We start from the raw sequence: 21471 nt of genomic DNA, 5'->3' as shown, positions 1-21471 counted from the left end.
AAAATCTAAATAAAGAGAAAATAAGCAGGAAATTCATTTAGTCACAAAAGTACCACACAGGTTCATGTCAGCAAGCATTTTATTTTTCTCCGATTTATTAAATATTACCTGTGGTTGCAGACCATGGTCAGCAATTCTCTATGTTTATAGATTTATAGTGCTTAACACTACAATTATAGCCTCTGGTACAAATATAAATAGATGAGGACGCTGAATTCAACGAATCCTTGAAGAACATCTCAAGGGATTAAAAAGAGATATCAAGACCAAATGAAGACATGGATGCCAAATTTAGCTCCACATTACATGGCTTCTTATGTGACCTCTGTGGCACCAGGCCACTCTAATCAGCTTGTTACACATATACCTTTGATTCCCAAAAGAACAGTGCAGAGACTCAGGGCACCGGGTCCATAGTGAGACGGATGGATGGTGGCGGATGGAAGTTCAGCATCATATTTCGCTACATTTATACAGCCTTGGTTGTATAGACCTCATCTCACATAACATGATGTCTTAGATTTCTGACTATTTTCCCTTTCTTGTCTCCTGAACACAGTGATGGCTCGGTGTCGGTTTGTCAACTTTGGACTAAAGACCTTCAGAGTGCCAAGGCAAGCAGTCGCCCATTAACAAAGACACTCTTGCGTTCCCAAAAATCACCCTTACCCCTCCACTGGCCTTCTGTGTCTGAAGCATCAGAATAGCTGTGTGAGAAAAAATGGAGAGTCACAAAGACCCTAGCTGTCTACACAACCTCGCATACCACCCACGATGGCAGCAAAGCTCCATCAAAGTGAAGAGGAAAAGACACATATGGACAGTTATTACAGACAGTTTCAGTGGGTGTAGTCTGTTTGAATCATTATCAACATCACTGTCATCAAAACCACAGTTGCCATCATCCCCAGTGCAACACGCCAGGAGCTGGTGGGGGACCTGGTTGCTTTTACTCCTGCTATCATCCTCACCCTGTCAATCCTGGGCCACCACTTTCAAGGTGGCCCTGGTTGGACCCTGGACATGTGACCTGTTATACTCCAAATCTCTCCCTGACCTGGCAGCCCGCCTCGCCACCAGCCGCATAAACAAGGACCCCTACCTCAGCAGAGGCTACTGGTACGACTACACACTGGTCAATGAGGACTGCAAGACATCTCGTGCCCTTGCTCGCTTTTCAGAGCTGAAAGGTTATGGTGCAGCTTTCCTGGGTCCAGCCAACCCAGGTTACTGCTCCTCGGCTGCTTTATATGCAAAAGAGTGGGATCTTGGGATTCTCTCATGGGGTTGCCTCAAACCCACCATGAAAACAACAGGGATGTATCCCACCTTCCTGAGGCCACTACCACTGTCCTCCAAGGTACTGTTTACAGTGTTGCGGTACTTTCGTTGGGCGCACGTGTCGATAATCTCACAGGAGACAGATCTGTGGGAGGCCACAGGGCAAGAGCTGGCCTCTTCACTGAGGGCCCTCGGTCTGCCTGTCAACCCTGTGGTAGTGATGGAGACCGACAAGGACGGGCCTCGCAGAGCCCTGACAAAAGTTCGGGAAGCAGACCGGGTTAGAGGTGAGTGAACCGAAGAGAGAGAGTCCTCCACACACATTTCACATCAATTATGAGTAAAAACCTGCCTTTTTCCACAGTGGTCATCATGTGCATGCCCTCTGTCCTGCTTGGTGGCCAAGCACAGTATCAGCTTCTGACAACAGCCTTGGCCATGCGTATGATCGACCGTGGCTATGTCTTCATTCCTTATGACGCCCTTCTGTATGCGCTACCCTACAAAGATGCATTCTACTATATGCTGGGCAATGACACCCAGCTGCGGAACGCCTTCGATGGGGTTCTCACCATTACTATGGAATCTGGAGAACGCAATTTCTACGAGGCCTTCAAGGATGCTCAGGACAGCTATGAAATACGCAGCAGCACTTCACCAGAGCAGGTGAGACAACAGGAAAAGGTGGCACATTTACAAGAGAAACAGTTCTAATCACTGTGTGGTCTGTTAGGTTTCTCCATTCTTTGGCACCATCTACAACATGATGTACTACATAGCTATGGCTGCTGAAGGAGCCCGTTCCAAAGCAGGCCGCTGGGTGACAGGTCAGATCCTGGGTGACAGCGAGGGTGGTTTTGAATTTGAAGGATTCAATCAACCCTTGAGATCAGACAAGTATGGTGAAGGCATGCAGGCTGGCTACGTGGTCCTGGACTACAGTGGAATGGGCAACTCTCTGTACTCCACTCATTTCCTTCACCCTTCTCACACCGATGGCAAGACCGGAGGCCTGAAATATCTGGGCCGTTCGATCCATTTTGCAGGGAGCACACCCTACACAGACTCAAGCTGCTGGTTTAGCCCATACTTTGCCTGCACTGCAGGTGAGTATCACAGAGCGACATACGCATATTTAGTGTACATCAATGAATTCAGTGCATTAACCTTTCCTTTGCTTTGGTTTTCTCTTCTACTCCCAAAGGCCTGGATTCAGCCTCCCTCTTTTTCCTTTTCCTCCTCTTCATTTCATTGGCTGGATGCTTAGTAAACGTTTTTCTTCGTTTAAAGTAAGTCTACCAGAGTATGAAAAGCATTTGTGCTTTCTGCAGTTTGTAGGATGTGAAATGATGCTTTTGATTCTCTGTGTGCTCAGGAGAAACGGCAGGGTTGGATTCGGCTTTGGAGGTGGGGGATCAACAAAGGTGGTCCTGACTCTTGATGACCTGGTCTTCATAAATACTCAAGTCAGCAAACGGGTCAGTTCTGTGTGAAATGAACACACACACTCTTTTGAAAAGATGCATGGAGGTTTTTGTTCTTTACTGACCTTTGATCTGTGTTTATGAGCAGAAGTTAAATGATGAAAGCATCATGAAAAGTCAGCTGGACATGAAGACGCCTCACCACTCAGTGTCTGGTCGTAGCTACTTGGCCTCCACACCAGAAAGCTCAAATGTTGCTGTGTTTGAGGTGAGGCGAGTGCAACATGTCACATTCAATAAACCTGTGGTTGTTACTGGTTTCAAAAAGATGTGTTTTTTGTGTTCAGGGTGACTGGGTCTGGTTGAAGAAAAGTCCCTCTGGATCAGTATCAAGTGTCAGCAGCAACACTGAAAACATCTTTATCAATGTGAGTAAATTACATTTCTTTATAGTTCCAGAAAAAAAACCTTTTTCATTCTAATTTTATTCTTCTTCTCTCAGCTTAGAGACATGAGGCATGAGAACCTCAACCTGTTCCTGGGGCTGTTCCTCGACTCTGGGATCTTTGGTGTCGTAACTGAGCACTGCTCCAGAGGCAGCTTGGAGGATTTACTCAGCAATGAAGATGTGCGTCTTGACTGGATGTTCAAGTCTTCCCTCTTGATGGATATGATCCGGGTAAGTGAAGATATGATCTAATCATGTTTTATTTTCATCACTTCTGTTTATTGACACATCGTCTCTTTCTCATCAGGGTATGAAGTACCTGCACAATCGTGACGTCATCCATGGGCGACTCAAATCCCGTAACTGTGTGGTAGATGGGCGATTTGTGCTGAAGGTGACAGATTATGGGTTCAATGAGATTGTGATTGCCCAGAACATTGATGTCGATGAGGAAAAGCCAGAAGGTGAGAACATGTGAAACTTCAGACTAATATTCTTTCCTGGCAAGCAATTTCTTTGTATTAATGCTTGTGTGTCAATGAACAGATTTGCTCTGGACGGCTCCTGAGCTGCTGCGAAATTCTAGCCAGAGGAAGAGAGGTACTTTCTCGGGGGATGTCTACAGTTTTGCCATCGTGGCGCAGGAGGTCATCTCTCGCTCTGCACCTTTCTGCATGATGGACATGCCTGCCAAGGGTCAGAGAGAAAGTTATTTACAAAGCAGCCAGATAAAAACAGTCTCTGCAGTTCTGTTAATGCCTAACATGTGTGTCTGTATGTATGGACAGAGATTATCAAGAAGCTAAAGGAGCCTCCTCCTTTGTGTCGGCCCACTGTGTCAGTGGACGAGGCCCCCCTGGAAGTGATACAGTTAATGAAACAGGCCTGGAGTGAAGAGCCAGACAAGAGGCTAACCTTTGAGGAGATCTTCAAACAGGTAGAAACACAGCTTTTCATATGTCATTCTGTGGCTAGGCAGACAGTTCTGACCCTTTGTGTTTGTATGACAGTTTAAGAACATCACTAAAGGAAAGAAGACCAACATCATCGACTCTATGCTGCGCATGTTGGAGCAGTACTCCTCCAACCTGGAGGATCTGATCAGAGAGAGGACGGAGGAGCTGGAGGTGGAGAGACAGAAGACGGACAATCTGTTGGCCCAGATGTTGCCCAAGTAAGTGTCCAGAAACTGTGGTACCATAACGGAGTCATGACATGTGCAGGACTGTAGAATCTGCAGAGGTTGATGCTGCTCTTAACTCCTATATGAAGTCAAAGGTCAGAGAGGTCAGGGTCAGGGGATTTAACAGTAAATCTCAGTGCAGCTGAACCAAGAAGGGAGAGGTCAGTGGTTGTTATCAGATTATTGCCTTTAAAAATATATATTTTTTCTTACTACTATGTTATTTTCTGCATTTAGCATCTGTGGAAACAATCTGAGCAACAACTAAGAATGTGGGCCAAACAGTCAAATCTGCTTTTAGCAAACCCTGACTATAAAAGCTTGTGCTTTCTTGTATCATTTATTTTATGCCTTCCTCCACATAAATGTCTAATCTAAAATAATCACAAGATGATTCAAGGGTGCCTGTAAAATGTTTTCTAGCCTTTTTATAATGTCTCCAAGGGTGAGTAAATTCCACTTTTAGCGGAGTTTAGTGAGTTTTATGTAATATGAGCCAAAATATCTAATGAAAATGAATATTTTAATCTAGTTCACAGTCATGAGAAAGAAATAAACAATGTGTAATGTTTTACATATGTTGTCTTGTCTGTCTTGCACATGTGTTTTTTTCTTGGGAGAACTAAATGGAGAATGTGTGTGAATCCCATGAAAGTCTTTAGCTGATAGTATCCTCCTGTCTTCAGGTCTGTGGCTCAGGCGCTGAAGACCGGCAAGCCTGTTAAACCCGAACACTTCAGCGAGGTCACACTGTACTTCAGTGACATTGTGGGCTTCACAACCATTTCAGCTCTCAGCGAGCCCATCGAGGTGGTAGACCTACTCAATGACCTCTACACATTATTTGATGCCATCATTGGGCTGCATGATGTCTACAAGGCAAGTGTAACATGAGCTTGTGTCCATCACATCACACTGATCTTTCAGAAAGTCTGATGGTAAACAGTCTGTCACCTTTCTGTGGAATTAGGTGGAAACTATTGGAGATGCCTACATGGTAGCCTCAGGTGTTCCTGCCAGGAATGGCAACCGTCATGCAGCTGAGATGGCTAACATGTCTCTTGACATCCTGCACTGCATTGGGACCTTCAAAATGAGGCACATGCCTGACCTAAAAGTCAGGATCCGTATCGGCCTGCACTCTGGTGGGTAACATGTCCTGATCATCATGATACAACACAACAATGACAACAACAAAAAACAACAAGCATTTGATTTAAAAGTCAAATGAAAAGCAGAATATTGAATGAAATAAATCGAAACTGTTTCAAATGGAATAAAAGTGGTAACGGGTAAGAATGCAGGGACTCAAGCTGCTAAAGCAAGGAGGTATTTTTACCCCCTTTATCCTTGTCTGGAACTTATTCCTGGAACAGTAGAACACTATCCACTTAGAGTGCTGTCATCCAATTAACACACTGCATACTCTAGATCTCTTACTCAATTCTTGGACTTTCTTCATGCACACAGCAGTGCCGGTGCACACTTTTAATGTCATGTTTGGGGACATGTTTGGTGGACATGCTGAGAGATAATTAACACGTCACATTTTATACAAACAGATTAGTGGTGTAAGATTTTAAGTGATGTAGAAGCACACTGTAATGTCTGCGATGTGTGTGTGATGTTTGCAGGTCCAGTCGTAGCAGGAGTAGTCGGCCTTACAATGCCAAGGTACTGTCTATTTGGAGACACTGTCAACACAGCATCTCGAATGGAGTCCACGGGGTTGCGTGAGTGTCTGACATATCATTCTGTGCACCAAACAGATTTTTTTCTTCCTTTATATGTACTGTGTTTTAAAAACTGGCATGGTGGCTGGGAGCACAGGTGTTTCTGTGCATGCTGCTTGAGGCTAAACAGGGCTTGGAGAGAGCAGGCAGTCACTAATCCTTTAAGGCTATGAGCAGAATTAGTAACCAATTTGAAGTTTCCGAATAAATGTCATCAATGATCAAGTTTGCCTCTGTTGCCCTCTGCATGCTGTACAAATAATTTATAATCCAAAAACTTTACTAGGATTTAAACTCAGAACTGTAAAAATAGAATTTTAGAAAATGCGTAAACTCACAATAACATTTAATAAATAAATCATATGTTCTGGTTAAACGGGCTGTTTCAGTCTGTCTTATTGTATCTGGGACACAACAATTGTTTAACCATTTCCATACTGAAATTTTGCTATTGTTATTGCTTGTTAATATTAATTGCAAAGAAATCATTTGTTGTGTGCTGCCATCATGTGGCTTAATACAAAATGGACATCATGCCATTTAAAACTTTGCAAGGTTCCCCAGTACAGATGATATAGAACTGATATTTGATCACCCACTGTGTTTTCAAACTTGTGAATTTTTTGTTGTGTCTGCACAGCTTACAGAATCCATGTCAACCAAAGCACAGTTGATATCCTCAACAGCTTGAAGCTGGGATACAAAATTCAAGTCAGAGGCATGACAGAGTTAAAGGTAAATTATTATTATTAGTATTATTATCATTATTTTTAAACACAACAACTTTCATAATATGCACCAAACACATGCAAGACTGAAGCACTGTAATGGAATGCTAATGAGGATTTTCTATGTAGGGAAAAGGTATTGAGAACACTTATTGGTTGGTGGGGAGGGAGGATTTCCAGAAGCCTCTGCCTATTCCTCCAGACCTACAAGGGTAAGAGAACGCAGCGGTTACTACGCCACATAAATAATTTTATGTGGAATGTGTTTGTTTAATCACTGCAGCACAATCTCTTAAAAAATGCTAATAATAATAATAATAATAATAATAATAATAATCATCCTCATTTGTTTTATTACAGGGGAAGCAATCATGGTATTAGTTTAGATGAGATTCCTGTTGACAGAAGACAGAAGTTCTTGGACCGACAGAAGAAGATGGGCTAGCCTGTGGTTTGTCTCTCATGTACAAAAAGTGACAAGTAAGATTTTATTGATGTGTAAATAATTACAACATAACATATGTGAGAAGGGAATTCATGCCTTCTAGGTTTGTCAGAGTCATTTCTATATTACAACCATGGATACTATAGGTTTTTTTGTAGTTTTTTTAGCATGGCTGTGCTGTATTTATGCATCATAGATGAATCGCAGCATAATACGCATAAGGAAGAAGAATGACTGTTTCATACATGAGGTGGTTTACAGCAGCAATCACATAAAGATGGAAGCATGTGTAACACTGGTGTGCATCAAGTACTGTATGTATTTGTACTGTGCTTTGTGATCTTTGTTGTTAATGTATTTTTATAGCAGTTTAAGCACTGGATAGGTCAGTTCAGGTTAAGAGGTGTGATTCTGCACTTGAGGCACACTCATGATGACTGAAGCCATAAAAATACCTACACGGTATACACAATTAACCACTATTAACATTTTTAATCCATGATGTGACTCATGGATGCGACTGTGTATTTAAACAAAGACATAGGCTCTAAATGTTCCTAATGTAATAATGAGTCAGAACAAGGGGCCAAAATGTCATTGAAAATCATAAATCATGACAAAATATAAATTATCTCTCTTCCTGCTGATGTTGTGACTCTGCACACTGCATGAATTGTTTTTAATAATGTGTACATTGCAAACAAAATCTCTAAGAAGCCACATGCAAACATGACCCACATGACTGATTGGCTGAGAAAAATACAGTTTTACTTCCAGCGCATGTAGCCTATTACTGAGACATGCTGCATGCATAGCTGAATATACTGTGTGTTCAAGGGCTCTTAACAGGATAGCAATACAAAGACCTTATTTAATACAGTATGTCTGTTCTGCACCAGTGCACAGAACATTTGAGTCAATTGAATGAAATGATCATTTCCACTAATGTGCTCGAGCCTTTTCATGTGTATCGTCATCTTCTATAAGGAAGATGTCTGGCTGTGTCTGTGTGGTTTTCCACCCATTATTTTTTTTTTTTTTGGCTTTAAATGCTCCCATCCTGCTAAATTTGAACATATGGGGGAAGCCTGTTTTAAAACAAATGGAAAGATGGAGTCTTCTGGGCCACTCCTGGGCTCTGAATTGTGTATATACTGTAAATGTGTACATAGTTAGTTGTTGAGTCCCACAGTTAGGGACTTTTTTTAGTCTTTTTTTTTTCTTTTAACACAAAAGGTGATGTCAACAATACACACAGGTTTAATCACTGTGCGTTCAACAAGCAAGCAGCCACATTGTTCCCTTACTCTCTGCTGGCTCATTAATTGTCTTCCACAGCACAGAAGTTAAGGCAGCAATAAAAGGCAGTGATTGTCCCCTGAACGATATACAGGCTGCAGACGTTTTTGTCAGCCTGCTGCTAACCACTTCTAACATTTTTCAGTGTATAGACTGAAAACAGGACTTCTGATGACTTGATTATCAGGTTGCTTGTGGTGTAGTCTTTCACACCATTAAGTGTTTAGCAGCAGCACTGGCTCTTTCAGCATCATTAACCCCTGACGATATAAAAACCCACAGGGAAAGCAGGCTGAGTGTTTCTTTGATGGGCGTCTAAAGAACAAAATAATCATGTTGTATAGCTACGACCAACTTCTTCTAGATTTGTAATCAATTTGCCAAATAGATAGATATCATCAAAACTGAATGGACTGCAGTGTTCATTTTGAAAGTGATCTCAATGTATTTCTGTAAATAAACTATGGTTTTAGTGACTATTGTCTTCTCTGTCTGCCTACTCTTGAGTGTTTTAAGGCTGCTGCTAACCACTTCTAACATTGTGTTGTAACTGAAAGGGGGAACAGCTATATAGTTTTTAATTGCATTTTTTGACACACAGAACCATTAACTTCCATCATTCCAGAGTAAAAAGCAAAAATCCTTCAAACCCCCACAATGCACATCAAAACAATCTGAACATAGATATAACTCTGCAGGACACATTATTGTGTATTATGATTTTATTATTATTGTTATTATTTTTTTGCCAAATTGTCATTTTAAATGTTAAAACTACACACATTGGTACAGCAGCTGTAACCGAGTGGGAGTCCAACTTTCACACTTCACCATAAGTCCCTGAGCCAATGATGCTAACAAGCTTTGGGCTGCTTTTACTTTCTTACAAGCTGGTGTGACTCTACTTTATTCTGCAGTGGAACAATCCAATGAAAATATAAGGCTGGCTCTACATAATGTAACTTGTGTGCAATACCCCACACATCCTAAACACGTATGCATTTGTGGGACGATCAAGATGTTTTAAAGATAAATCGGAGTGTAAACAGATCCTGTCTGCTAGCTGGTACCTTCCCTAAGGACAATGTCAGATCAAAAGTGATTCTTATTTCTGCCACTAACACTGGGTTGCTATGAGGGCAATTTGATTACTTTGACAGGCTGCTATGCCAATGCACTTTTGCCACTTAAGTTGTGCAATCACACCCCTTGGATCAGCTACAGAACTTCTAGTTATTTTATGCATATGAATCAAAAACCCATTCACTGCCATATTGTGTGCTCAGGGGGATGCTGATTTGGCCTTCAGTGGCTTCCAGACAGGTAAGCTGATTAAACAACATACGTTAAATAAAGTCAATATGTTGCAGGATATGGCCTGCTGTTGAGTATATTTGACTGTATCATAAATTTAATTAGATTTACTGCATGTTTCCATCAGTTCAGCCTGGAATTTCTTGGAAATGGGCTCCATGGTAACCACTTTGGATGCTAAAATGAAATCTCTTTGAAATGAATCTGAAGCAGCTACGGTGTAATGTGCATTTTTCTATGTAAAATATGCATTATGGCTGCATGCACATCGACAAATCAGGCCTGGCTGTAGCTGCATAACCCCGACCTCTGGAACACCACGCTCTGCGGTTGTTTTCCTCCTGTCTTTGTACAGTCAGTGGGGGTAAAATCCGTCCCCCAAAATGCAAAACATTACGACATAAACTGTCCACATCACGATGATCGAAGTGTTCCTCGGCTGAACACCGTGTTCCTCTGTGCACCTCAGCAGCCCCCCGAAGCCCCCTGGCATTTGACTGGCATCTCCAAGCCGGTGCCAGTCCATATCAGAGGCAGTCAAGTCAGACACAGGGAGGCAGGAATAGACCGGAAATGTGGACGCATGCTTTTCACAATAAGAGCAGGTTGTTTATGGATACGCTGGAATGCTCACTTAATACTGAGCCATGACCTTGATAATTATTCGATATGATTTAATTTACGTAAATGATCCGCATAAAAATATCTACTGACCAAAGTGATTGTGTTATTTGCAAGATAAACATTTGGGATTTACATTAATATGTAAGGTGTAGATATAAAGTATTTGCTGCATACCCGTCACAAATTGCATATGTTTATTTTTGTTATTGTACTTGAAAGATTGATCAGGCTAATCAATGAAAGATGCATGATTGACAGATCGTTTTCATTTCATTGGGAGCTTTATTTTGAATGTCTTCACCGGAAGTCGTGTTTTTATTCTGGGCAGCCTGACAGTGGTGGGTATAGACTGGCTGTGGGCAACCTCAGACAGGTGGAGGAGACGTCCTTAATCAGCTGAACCGCACCGTGGTTGGACTCGAGGACTGGGCTGGGCTGCGGGGCGAGCAGCGGTGGACGCTGTGCGCGCTCGGTGCGTGGTTCCTCCCGCTGTTGCTGCTGCTTGATTCACACTATGATTCCACATCCAAAACATGCTTCGGCTGATTTTCCCATCCTGAGTCTTTGCACACACATGCTGGACACTTAAACGTGGACGCGGGGAGAACGAGGGATGTAGTTGCAATGGATAAATAAGGACAAATGGATTTGATTGCTTCTCGCTGAGATTATTGGTTTGTAACATTGATCCTCCTGCCTTGGCCATGGAGAACCAAGCAGCCGAGCCGCAGAACTATGAAGATGTACAGAAAAGCGGCTATCTCCGCAAGCATAAATCAATGCACCGGCGATTCTTCGTGCTGAGGGCGGCCTCGGAGCATGGTCCTGCTCGACTTGAGTATTACGAGAACGAGAAGAAATTCCGCAGTAAATCACCTGTGCCCAAAAAAGTCCTGAACCTGGAGACTTGCTTCAACATCAACAAGCGGGCAGATTCCAAGAACAAGCACATGATAGTCCTTTATACCCGCAGCGAGAGCTTTGCCATCGCTGCAGACAGCGAGGAGGTCCAAAACGAGTGGTACCAAGCGATGCTGGACCTCCAGTGCAACTGTAAGATGTGAAAAGTGTGATGTGATTTGTGCTGTCTGTTTCTGCATCAGGCCTATCCTGCCGTAGGCTGTTTGTTCTCCATACAGTGTTTGGCTCGGCCGTCCCTGCATGTTCTCTGGTTCATATTGAATATGTTTTGCTGCACGTCTAGTTTAGCAGTTTCATTTGAATACATCAGAGCTGTAATTTGGGTGGTGTGTGAGAGTATGTGCGTCCGTGCGTGTGTGTGTGTTTTAAACCACAGAGGCAGGTGCATGCGACTGAACGGGGCACACCGACACGTTATGGGCGGCATGTGCCGTGTGTTTGTGCAGCACAGTCTCAATACGCGTTAATACAGTTAGAAGCTGCGGATCATTTTGTGACAGAGAAGATGTAACGGGATGCATTCAATTGCATCTATGTGTAATAATACGAGTTGATCGCCTCATCTGGCCCTAACGCAGCCAGTTTCATACGACGGTGTATTTGTGCATGGCGCAGTGGGCATATAGCAACCATCCAAGGGATGCATCATATAGTAGTAGCCTATCGCGGTGCACTCCGCTGGAGAGCCCGTGTTTTTGTTTTTCTGCACAGCTCTGACTGCCGTTCGCCTAACCTACATTTCTGCTCCACGGTGCTGTTGCTGGTAGGGAGGAGATGGCACCGTCAGTGCGCTCTCAGTGGAAATTGTGTTTCTGTTGGTTATCCTCGTGTTTACGTTGTTATCCTTATGCTGGAGCCGAACACGGCCACCCCCCCCCCTCCTCCTCCTCCCTGTTATCCTTTGCCTTTCAGTGTAGTTGAGACTGATGGGCTTGCCCAGCGCTAATATGTTGCTGTGGAACCCTAAACAGATTGCCTACACATTAGAGCGCAGACCCCCATTTTGTTGAGGTTACGGCTCAGGGACAGCCACGATAGAACACCGTGCTTAATCTAATTTAATTTGAGTGTGTACCTGTTCATAATGTGGCTGCTTATAGAGCTTGGAAGCACATTAATAAAATACAGGCTGTAATCATTTCTATGGGGATCATTTAATACATTATTTTTTCTGGAGGATGGAAGCAAATCATTCAAAGTTGTTTAATGGAGATAACAATGGCTATGAGGCATGAAGAAATGTTAATTTCTGATGTGATTGCCACTGAGCTGAAAAAATGTATTGTTTCACAGTTGAGCATGTATTGTATATATACGACTTAATTAATTATGAGCTGTAGCTTCAAAGTGATGGTGATGAATTGACTGCAGCACCGTTTGGCAGAGGTTCCTGCATATTATAATGGAGAAAAGAAATATTACTTATTAGTGTCACACACACTGGCTTTGATGAGTATTTCTGTAAGCCGTTTTGTGTAATGTATTTTTTTTTTGTGTCTATTATTGTTTTACCAGGTAAAACCCCTGAAGACTATGGCAGCAGTGGAGAGTGCAGTTCTCCGTCACCTGTTCCAACCTTCAAGGAAGTTTGGCAGGTCAAGGTTTGGCCTAAAGGTCTTGGACACGCCAGGAACTTAGTGGGCATCTACCGGCTGTGCCTAACTGACAAAACAGTCAACTTTGTCAAACTCAACTCTGATGTGGCCGCTGTTGTGTTGCAGCTGATGAATGTCCGCAGATGTGGTCATTCAGAGAATTTCTTCTTCATTGAGGTGGGTCGTTCGGCAATCACCGGCCCTGGAGAGTTCTGGATGCAGGTGGATGACTCTGTGGTGGCCCAGAACATGCACGAGACCCTGCTGGAGGCCATGAAGGCCCTAAGCGAAGAGTTCCGCCAGCGCAGCAAGTCTCAGTCTGTGGGAACGTCATGTGGGGGTGGTACTGCTTCAAATCCCATCAGTGTCCCGAGCCGTCGACATCATCCAAATCTGCCACCGAGCCAGGTGGGCTTCTCTAGGCGAGCACGCACGGAAACGCCAGGAGGCAGCAGCACGAGCACTTCGCCTACATCACGCCACGGGTTTCCAAGGGCTCGAACAGCCAGCATTGGAGCCAGGTCAGAGGAGGGTGGAGCAAGTGCCAAAGGGACATGGGCCAGCTCCAGCCCAAGCCTTAATGGATCCTGCTCAACTACACCGACGCTCAGGCCAAAGCCTACCAGGGCCCCGACCCCTGCTAAGATTACCCTCAGCCTTGCACGTTACACACCTAACCCTGCACCCTCTCCTGCACCGAGCCTGTCCTCCAGCTCTGGTCATGGCTCTGAGTGTGGCCTTGTGGGGGCAGCAGTGGGCAGTATGGCCATCTGCTCCTACCCTCGTGTTTCTCAGAGAGTTTCTGTTTCAGGGTCACCCAGCGACTATGGATCGTCAGATGAGTATGGTTCTAGTCCTGGTGAACACTCTCTGCTTATTCCCAGTCTGTCCGGGCATCATGTACATGGAGATGGCTCCTCCAGCTACATAGTCATGGGGCAGCGAGAGGGGCTGCTCGGTTCCCATCATCGCTCTAAAGGCAGACGGATTCTGCGGCGCTCCTCCAGCCGGGAATCTGAGGCAGAGCGCAGACTATTAAGTAAGAGGGCTTCCTTGCCTTTGGCATCCCATGAACGCCTGACCCCACATAGAAAAGATGAAGATGATGAGGATGATGAAGAATATGCCATCATGTCACAGAGTGCTAACAGAGCTGACTTGCACCATGGCTCAGGGAGTCTGGCAGTGGGTGGGCAGCTTGATGTAGAAGGGGAGAGTAGGAAGAGGGCTGACAAATGCAGGGGAGAAGTGGACTCGCGCGCAGCTGTGGATAGTGGCTATATGTCAATGTTGCCTGGAGTGACGTCTCCTCCTGTTTCACTCTCTCTCTCAATAGGTATGTCTGAGGCTAGTGCTAAACCTGGGGCAGACGACGAGTACATGGCTATGACCCCCAACAACAGTGTTTCCCCCCCTCAGCACATCCGCCAGCCCAGCTCAGAGGGCTACATGGTCATGTCTCCCAATAGCAGCAGCTCCACAGACCTGCATGGGCTGGGCATATGGGACAGCAGGGCAAGCATGGAGAGCCGGGCCGCCAGTGACTACATGAACATCTCACCCGTCAGCAGCCGCTCTGCCTGCAGCACGCCACCATCCCACCCCGAGCAGCACCAACTGCAACCAAAAATGTTCAATTCCTACTTCTCCCTACCACGGGCTTATCAACATACTCTCTACACACGCTTCGAGGAGGACTTAAACAAAGGAGATGGAAAAAAAGACAGCACTGTGCATGATAGTGCTGGAAGGGGAGGGGGAGTGGGATACAGCAAAAGAAACAAAATTGCAGTAGGCCCTGCAGGAGGCTGCCAACTATCCATGTCTTCCTCTTCTTTCTCCTCTAGCTCAGCCAGCAGTGAAAGCCTCGAAGACAAGTCCATATCAGCAGGGAGAGGGTTAAGTTTATTAAGAACTGGAGCAGAATACAAGAGTGCAGGAACATGCACAAAAGACAGCCGTCACCACCAAAAACGTGCATCAAGTAGTAAGAGCCCAAAGCAACAAAGGAGGGGCCGTCCTCTCAGCATGTCCTCAGACATTACTAAAGCCAACACCCTGCCCAGGGTTAAGGAGAATCTGCCGCCAACAGTGTCTCAGAATGTCGGTGAGTATGTCAGTATTGTCTTCAAGGAAGACAACAAATATGACAGAAGTCGAAGTGCAGGGTCTGAGCATGGACGGCCTGTGATCCACGGAACTCTCCGACCATTGAATCAACCACTCCCCTGCCATGATAATCCAGCTAACCTCCCCCGCAGCTTCTCTGCACCGTTGTCCACCTCCGCCGAGTACGTCAGCATGGATTTAGGGAAATCCTCTACACCCCTGACTCATGTCAGATCCACATTCAGCACCCCACAGGGGCCATCAGCTGTTGCCCCCAAAGTCCGAGAGCACAGCACGTCATCTCCTCTGGCAGCAGAGAGCAACGCAGGGTACAGAACAAAAGTAAAGATGGCAGCAATGCCAGCAGATGTTCCTTCATCATTTACAGATAACAAAGGATCAGATCCTAACATTTCAGCAAGGCCTGCCATCCGCTCTAGTCAACCCTTACCTCTGGAGCAGGACAAAACTTTGGGTTTTTCCCCAGTCAAGTCCTTCCAGTCTCCTGAGCGGAGCAGCAGACTGGTCCGTGGTGACCAGCAGGGACGTATGAGCCACCGCTCAGAGTCATTTAACTCTCCCCCCTCTCTACCACGCCATGCATCCTCTTCTACCTCCCTCTTCCCAGAGGGCAGCCAGGCAGCAAGCCTTCGGCCTGGTTTGGACTGCTCACTGTGGGAGAACGGGCAGGCTGCTAGTTTGTCTGCCACACCTCCACCACAAGCCTCCACCTCATCTGCTGAACAAGGCCTTAACTATATTGACCTTGACTTGGCCATTAAGGAGAGCCCTCAGGCTGGAGTGGAGCGCACCTCTCCCGCCTACAACATCGGAGGAAGCGCTATGGGTAGCAGTGCTGGCTCCAGCCTCAACACTTATGCCAGTATTGATTTCTACAAGTCAGAAGAACTGAGAGCACACCAGAACAGTAGAAAGGATGGTCAAGGTAAGTGTTGGCAGGACAACTGAGTAGAACTCATCCTTCACCTGTGTTCATTATTGAGGGATTTGTCTTAATCAGAATAATTAATCTGGCTTATTATTTGATAATGACATTAATTGCAGTCATTCATTTTCTTAAACATCTGAAAGTTGACAAACAGCATAACGTTTGTCTAGCTGGATGCACACTTCATGGATCACACTCTGATGTGATGCACAGACCAAAACTCACATCTGGGTCTTAGTCACTGCACCTCCTTTCATCTTTCACTGTTGTGTACCTTGCCTTCAAGCTGGTGGGCAGCACCACGTTTCCAGTCTGTGGGTTGTCTGTAGAGTCTCTTATTATCACAAGTGGGTGTTCAGAGAGCAGAGCCAATTGATTTGTCTGCTGGTAATGAGCCATTTCACATAAATAGAGGTAGAGGGGACAGAGCGCGGGCCAGGTGTTTATGTTCCTGTGTGGGTGTGCTGTTGGCTGCAGAATTTCACATGGCGGCTTTGACGTTTCTCTCACACTGCACAGACTTAAAGTATTCAATCGTTAATGGCAGTGACTGGAATTTTGTTTTGTGGATACATAAGAAATGAGTGAGAGGCAGCATTTAAAAAAAAAAATAAAAAAATCTTGTATCGGAAACAATAAATATTGGAGGACAGCCGGTACATCTTATTTATTCAGTGGCATCATTTGCAATAATGCTGTTAAATCTCTTGATGTCCTTTGTACAAATCATAGTTATTCGATGTAGGAGTTTGTTTGTTTATGTATTCAGCATGTGTAGCAAAGAAAATAAGGCTTCGAATTACATATTAAATTTACTATTTCCAAATTCTAAAATTTGGGCTCTATATATACTGCCTAAAAGAGCAATGATGGCACCTTTACTGCAGTATAAAAACTTATACTATATATATATACTATACCTCCTTTAATTACATTTTAGATATTTGAAAGTAGAGCCCTGAGATAGATCCTACCCTAAAACAGGTTCAGAAACTGGATGGATGTTTGGATGTTTTCATTCTTTAAAACAATGTCTATAGCTGTAACAATGAATTTCTGCTCTGAGTCGTGCCCCATCCACTGCAGTGGGATGGTAAAATAATACACTGACCAGAATAGAAACAGCTCTTGGCTCTTCTGTGAATATAAAATGTGTAAAATCTTCTAATTTGGATGGGACAGAATCAACAGGGCAGCCAAGAAAATGGAGAACACATTTGAACCAAGTAGTTTTGATGCCAAAAATAAAGTGAAGATGTAGTAGTTTGACAAGTCTTTTGTTGCACTGACAGTTAATCCTTTAAAAGTAGATGGGGCATGTGGTGAGACTGACCTCTCAGTCCACACTGTGATTTATCAGCACTGAGTTTCTGCTGCCAGTGACTTTTTATTTTTTCACCATCAGAGCTCAAACAGTTTGTGTTGTTTAGGTGCCTCACAGAGAAACAGATCAAAATCCCTGGAAGTGATAAAGGTTACTCAAAGACACATAATATTGACATCTGCAACAGTGTGCATGAGACCGATTAGAAAATCCTTTTAGAAAGATATCATGTGATATTTACACAAGCAGCCAGCGGGAGCTGTAGATTCAACAGAAGCAGTATGCTGCCTTACCTCCTGTAACATTTTGTGTGAAGAGACTTAATCTAGATTAACTGTACTCACTAAAAAAACTGTCAACAGTGTGTGATATTAAATGCCTGCCTGCCTGCTTTTGTTTCTTTTCTTTCCAGACTGTTGATCTCCATCTTGGATGTTAGTGTGACGCCGGTGTGACAACTCCACAGACTCAGTCAGTGAGGGGATGGTGGGCAGCCAGATCTGTTGCCACAACAGAACTGTACACTGGAGTCTGAACACCAAAACCCTGGAAAAAATCCCCATCCCGCCTGCTGTTTTCTGTCAACCAAATGTGTGCCAAACACACACACACACACACACACACTTAGATACACACACACACACACACACACACACACTACGGGAAAGGTTGGCATTGTTTTTTGCCTCGTTTTGAATAAAAATGACATTTGATCACTGTTTAACTTCACACAGGATGACAATTACATGATTACATATCACGGCCTGCTCTTTTTATTTTAACTTGATCTATATCAACAAGACTTTCAGGGATTCAAATAAACAGCCAAAATTCCACCTTAATTTCCGACATTTGCTTGTGATCGGTGCAGTCTTGTAAATCAGCTGCTATGCTGACTCAATCTCAGTTGAATTCGGAGTGTTGATTATTGGTGTGCTGTGTTTTTTTGCGTCACCAATATGTATGCCATCTTTGTCCGCATAAGTTAAACGGTCATCAGGTGTCATTTGAATCCAAACTGGAAGGTACTCACAGCTCAATACAGCTTTCATACACGTGCACACCCTGTCACTGTAAACATATATTTATTTATGACACACAGTTTCCCCTCAAAAAAGCTCTTATACTTGTTGACCTGTGCTACTTCAGGACTTCAAAATGCATTTAATTTAAAATACAGTTTATGGAACTGGCAATGAATTAATGATAAACAAAGTTAATGAGTAATGTAAAGACCTGGGGGAAAACTCTTCAAATAACTGCAGCTAGTAAACAAAAAGTTTGTTTATTCACTAATCACAGGATAGAATATATTTACTCATTAACGTATATTATTCTTTTGCTCAAAATATTTCAGTGGCAAAGCTCTTTTGAACAAAGAGCTGCTAAGTAAATGTTACACAAGTGAATCGAGCACATGCAGCAAGCACTCCGGCTTCTAATGGACCCCCCACCCCCGGATTCCACTTAATAACAATATATCAGACGAGGCTGACACATGACTGTCAAATAAATTACATGATGCCTGAGTCACATATTCAGACGATGGCATTGAGACAGCATTCCCAGAGATGCTAAATGAAAGCCAGATATGTTTTGAAAAACTAAATCATTTGGGATTTGAAACTGCTCCCACAAATTAATGCAGTTTAAATCAATGTGTTGCACAAAGTCAAAGTGTAACTAGTTTTTTTGGGGTAACTGAGCTTTTCTACTATAACTGTACATTATGCTATAGTATATACTATAGTACACAGGTAGAAGAACAGAAACTATAGTACATACTGTAGTTAGTTTTCCTAATTTGCATAACAGTGAACACAAATCTAATATAAAATGACACATTACAATGGTATATGAAAAATACAGTATACATACAGTATAATGATAATTACTATATAGCCTAGATATCTATATACTCTTTTATAAAGTGCCTCATTTTTGATTGTAGCTGTTTTTACACAGGTAATCTTAAAATGGGTTGTGAAAATGGACAAAAAAAGGTGTTGTTTCTCAAAATTGTGCATACGTATGTTGATCTACAGAGGACAGACCAGAAACCAATACTGCTATCATTCAACCACAATCAAATTGCCTTACTGTGTTTATCAGAAACATGAAAACAATCTCATTTTATTTTTTTATTTTTTTTATTTTGCAGTGGCTAACATTCAGCCACAATGTAAGCAGCACACACCTTCACTCTTTTTTTGTTTGGCTTTACTCAAAGAAAAAAAACCAGACCATCGCTCCATCTCTCTTCCTCTTTCATACCCTGGGATGCACTAACTTTGTTTTTTTATTCTTATCTGTAACAACAAGTGGCTGGCTGTGTCCACCTAATACATTTTTTTGACGTGTTTACATGCAATTTTATGACCATAAATATAGATCCTGTTTCAGTTTGGTAACTCTGCACTCCGGTCTGAAAAGGTAGAGATGCCCCAACCTTTTTCTAATCAAACCAGTAGTCTCTTTCACATTAGATACTGAAATACAAGCAGCCCTGGTGCAGTTTAATTCAAGTGATTTCCTTCAAACTCTGTCCCTCACAGAGGGCTTTTTCCTTTTTGTGTGAATTGTGTGGACTCATCTGCAGATACAGCAGAAAGTAGCTCAATTGTGTACATGTTAATATTCCTTTTTTTGTATATTAAATACACTTCCTGTCATTCTGTGTGTAAAATTAGATGACATGCAGGAGTTAAGTTTCTAAGTGAGTAAGAAAGGAAGAATCCAGTGAAGATGGCCGACTGCTCATGGGCTAAAACAACATTAACACACTTGTGTATTGCTCTTATTTTCCAGATTTCCCAGAAGGTGTGAATAGCACCACTTCTTTGTCACGCTCTCTTTTTCTCTCTCTGTGCCATCATTCCTGCTCACACTTCCTCATTTTTATTCCATTTCTAACTCTCTGCTGCTGTCAAACAAATTGCCAAAAAAAAGTCTGTAAACAATTCAAAGATCAAAATCAGTCATTGATCTGATTTAAAGAAGCATTTTTGTTCTTTCGGTTGACAGCTGCTGGGCCAGAAAAAAAAAATTGTTGAAATTATAATGGAGTCGAAGTTTTTTTAAAGCGAGAGGTGTTTTTCTTACAGTAGTGTGACTTATAGTTTCTGACTGGTTTGCGTACTGTATCCAGAGCCGCTGATGGAGAGTTTGGCCATGTTGTGACATTAGTAATGCTGTACAGTACATCAGGATTTGTTGGTAGCAGATTATAAAAAGACTTGTCTACTATCTATGATGCCAAACACTTGCAGTGACCAGACTCTCTGACTCCAGGGCTCTGGCTGTGTGTATACAGGGTACAAACAAAGAAGGCTTTCTTGATGTATTTTTGACACTGGTAGCTTTTCCCACATTTAGAATTTTTATTGTGATCCGGCCGCCTAACTGCACCTGCACGCTGTTACACATAAAAAACAACAACAACAAAACAATAGGGCCTTCACACCACTCGGTGCTTGGGCACTAACAAATGTGAGATTGGCCTCACTGCTGTGATTACATAGGCAAAGGTCTTCCACACATTTCTTTGGGGTTTAGTTGGAGATGTGTGCAACATGTGGCTACAGTTTCCTCTGTGTAGGACTCTGGTCTCTGTTGCCAATGTTTTATCTATCTGTGAATCTTCCCACTTGAGACCTCTGTCACCATGCTAGTATAAGATTTTACTAAAAAAAATCTTTTTAAATCAATTGTTTTAACCTGTGAAGTTAAGAAAAAGTTGATAAGATACTTCTTCAGGCTGAGTAATGATAACTTTGACAAATCCAAACAAACATTCTAGACGTATAGTTCCACTTTTTACTCTTTTGTGGAGGTGATCTTTTATATAATCTCTTTGTTATTCCTTCAGTGGAACTCTTCTGATGTGGGGATTAGCGAGATTCCCTTACTGTACCTCATAATCTCAAGTCCGAGCAGACGTAACAGTTGGCAGTAAAGCCCCTTTGAAGAGTCTGAGAATGGTTCCTAAAGGAAAAGCGTGGATTTGGGTAAATATGATTGACGCCATCCCACCAGGCTCACCTTTTGTCACAGCATACGGCTTCTTGTCGACCAATTATCATGAAATCCAGAGG

General features: G+C 43.2%; 2 protein-coding genes across 2 annotated transcripts; both read left to right on the top strand.

Annotated features, from left to right (window-relative positions):
- The first annotated feature begins 721 nt into the window (after nucleotides 1-721).
- gucy2d (guanylate cyclase 2D, retinal) lies at nucleotides 722-7242 on the top strand. Its single transcript, XM_028421379.1, has 18 exons — nucleotides 722-1568; nucleotides 1646-1947; nucleotides 2015-2387; nucleotides 2486-2570; nucleotides 2657-2759; nucleotides 2854-2973; nucleotides 3053-3133; nucleotides 3208-3384; nucleotides 3461-3617; nucleotides 3700-3849; nucleotides 3942-4090; nucleotides 4164-4327; nucleotides 5023-5215; nucleotides 5307-5481; nucleotides 5971-6069; nucleotides 6710-6804; nucleotides 6927-7009; nucleotides 7158-7242. Exons 1-18 carry the CDS (start codon nucleotides 722-724, stop codon nucleotides 7240-7242), a joined length of 3438 nt encoding a protein of 1145 aa, XP_028277180.1.
- Nucleotides 7243-11183: 3941 nt separating this feature from the next.
- LOC114446393 (insulin receptor substrate 1-B) lies at nucleotides 11184-17912 on the top strand. The gene is made up of 3 exons (XM_028421996.1): nucleotides 11184-11532; nucleotides 12916-16050; nucleotides 17790-17912. The coding sequence occupies exons 1-3, from the start codon at nucleotides 11184-11186 to the stop codon at nucleotides 17795-17797; spliced, it is 3492 nt and encodes a 1163-aa protein (XP_028277797.1). The 3' UTR covers nucleotides 17798-17912.
- Nucleotides 17913-21471: the final 3559 nt, after the last annotated feature.

The sequence above is a fragment of the Parambassis ranga genome, chromosome 14 (genome assembly GCF_900634625.1).
Source record: "Parambassis ranga chromosome 14, fParRan2.1, whole genome shotgun sequence".
Classification (NCBI taxonomy): domain Eukaryota; kingdom Metazoa; phylum Chordata; class Actinopteri; family Ambassidae; genus Parambassis; species Parambassis ranga.
The sequence above is the reverse complement of the archived record's forward strand: the minus strand, read 5'-3'. Positions and strand labels throughout refer to the sequence as shown.

What these genes read in the sequence shown, in the direction of transcription:
- gucy2d (XM_028421379.1), top strand. Translation starts at nt 722, where the DNA reads ATGGAGAGTCACAAAGACCCTAGCTGTCTACACAACCTCGCATACCAC. An exon ending in ATACTCAAGTCAGCAAACGG is followed by an intron (nt 2,760 to 2,853) that starts GTCAGTTCTGTG and finishes GTTTATGAGCAG; the next exon opens with AAGTTAAATGATGAAAGCAT. An exon ending in GATGGACATGCCTGCCAAGG is followed by an intron (nt 3,850 to 3,941) that starts GTCAGAGAGAAA and finishes ATGTATGGACAG; the next exon opens with AGATTATCAAGAAGCTAAAG.
- LOC114446393 (XM_028421996.1), top strand. Translation starts at nt 11,184, where the DNA reads ATGGAGAACCAAGCAGCCGAGCCGCAGAACTATGAAGATGTACAGAAA. An exon ending in GCTGGACCTCCAGTGCAACT is followed by an intron (nt 11,533 to 12,915) that starts GTAAGATGTGAA and finishes TTGTTTTACCAG; the next exon opens with GTAAAACCCCTGAAGACTAT.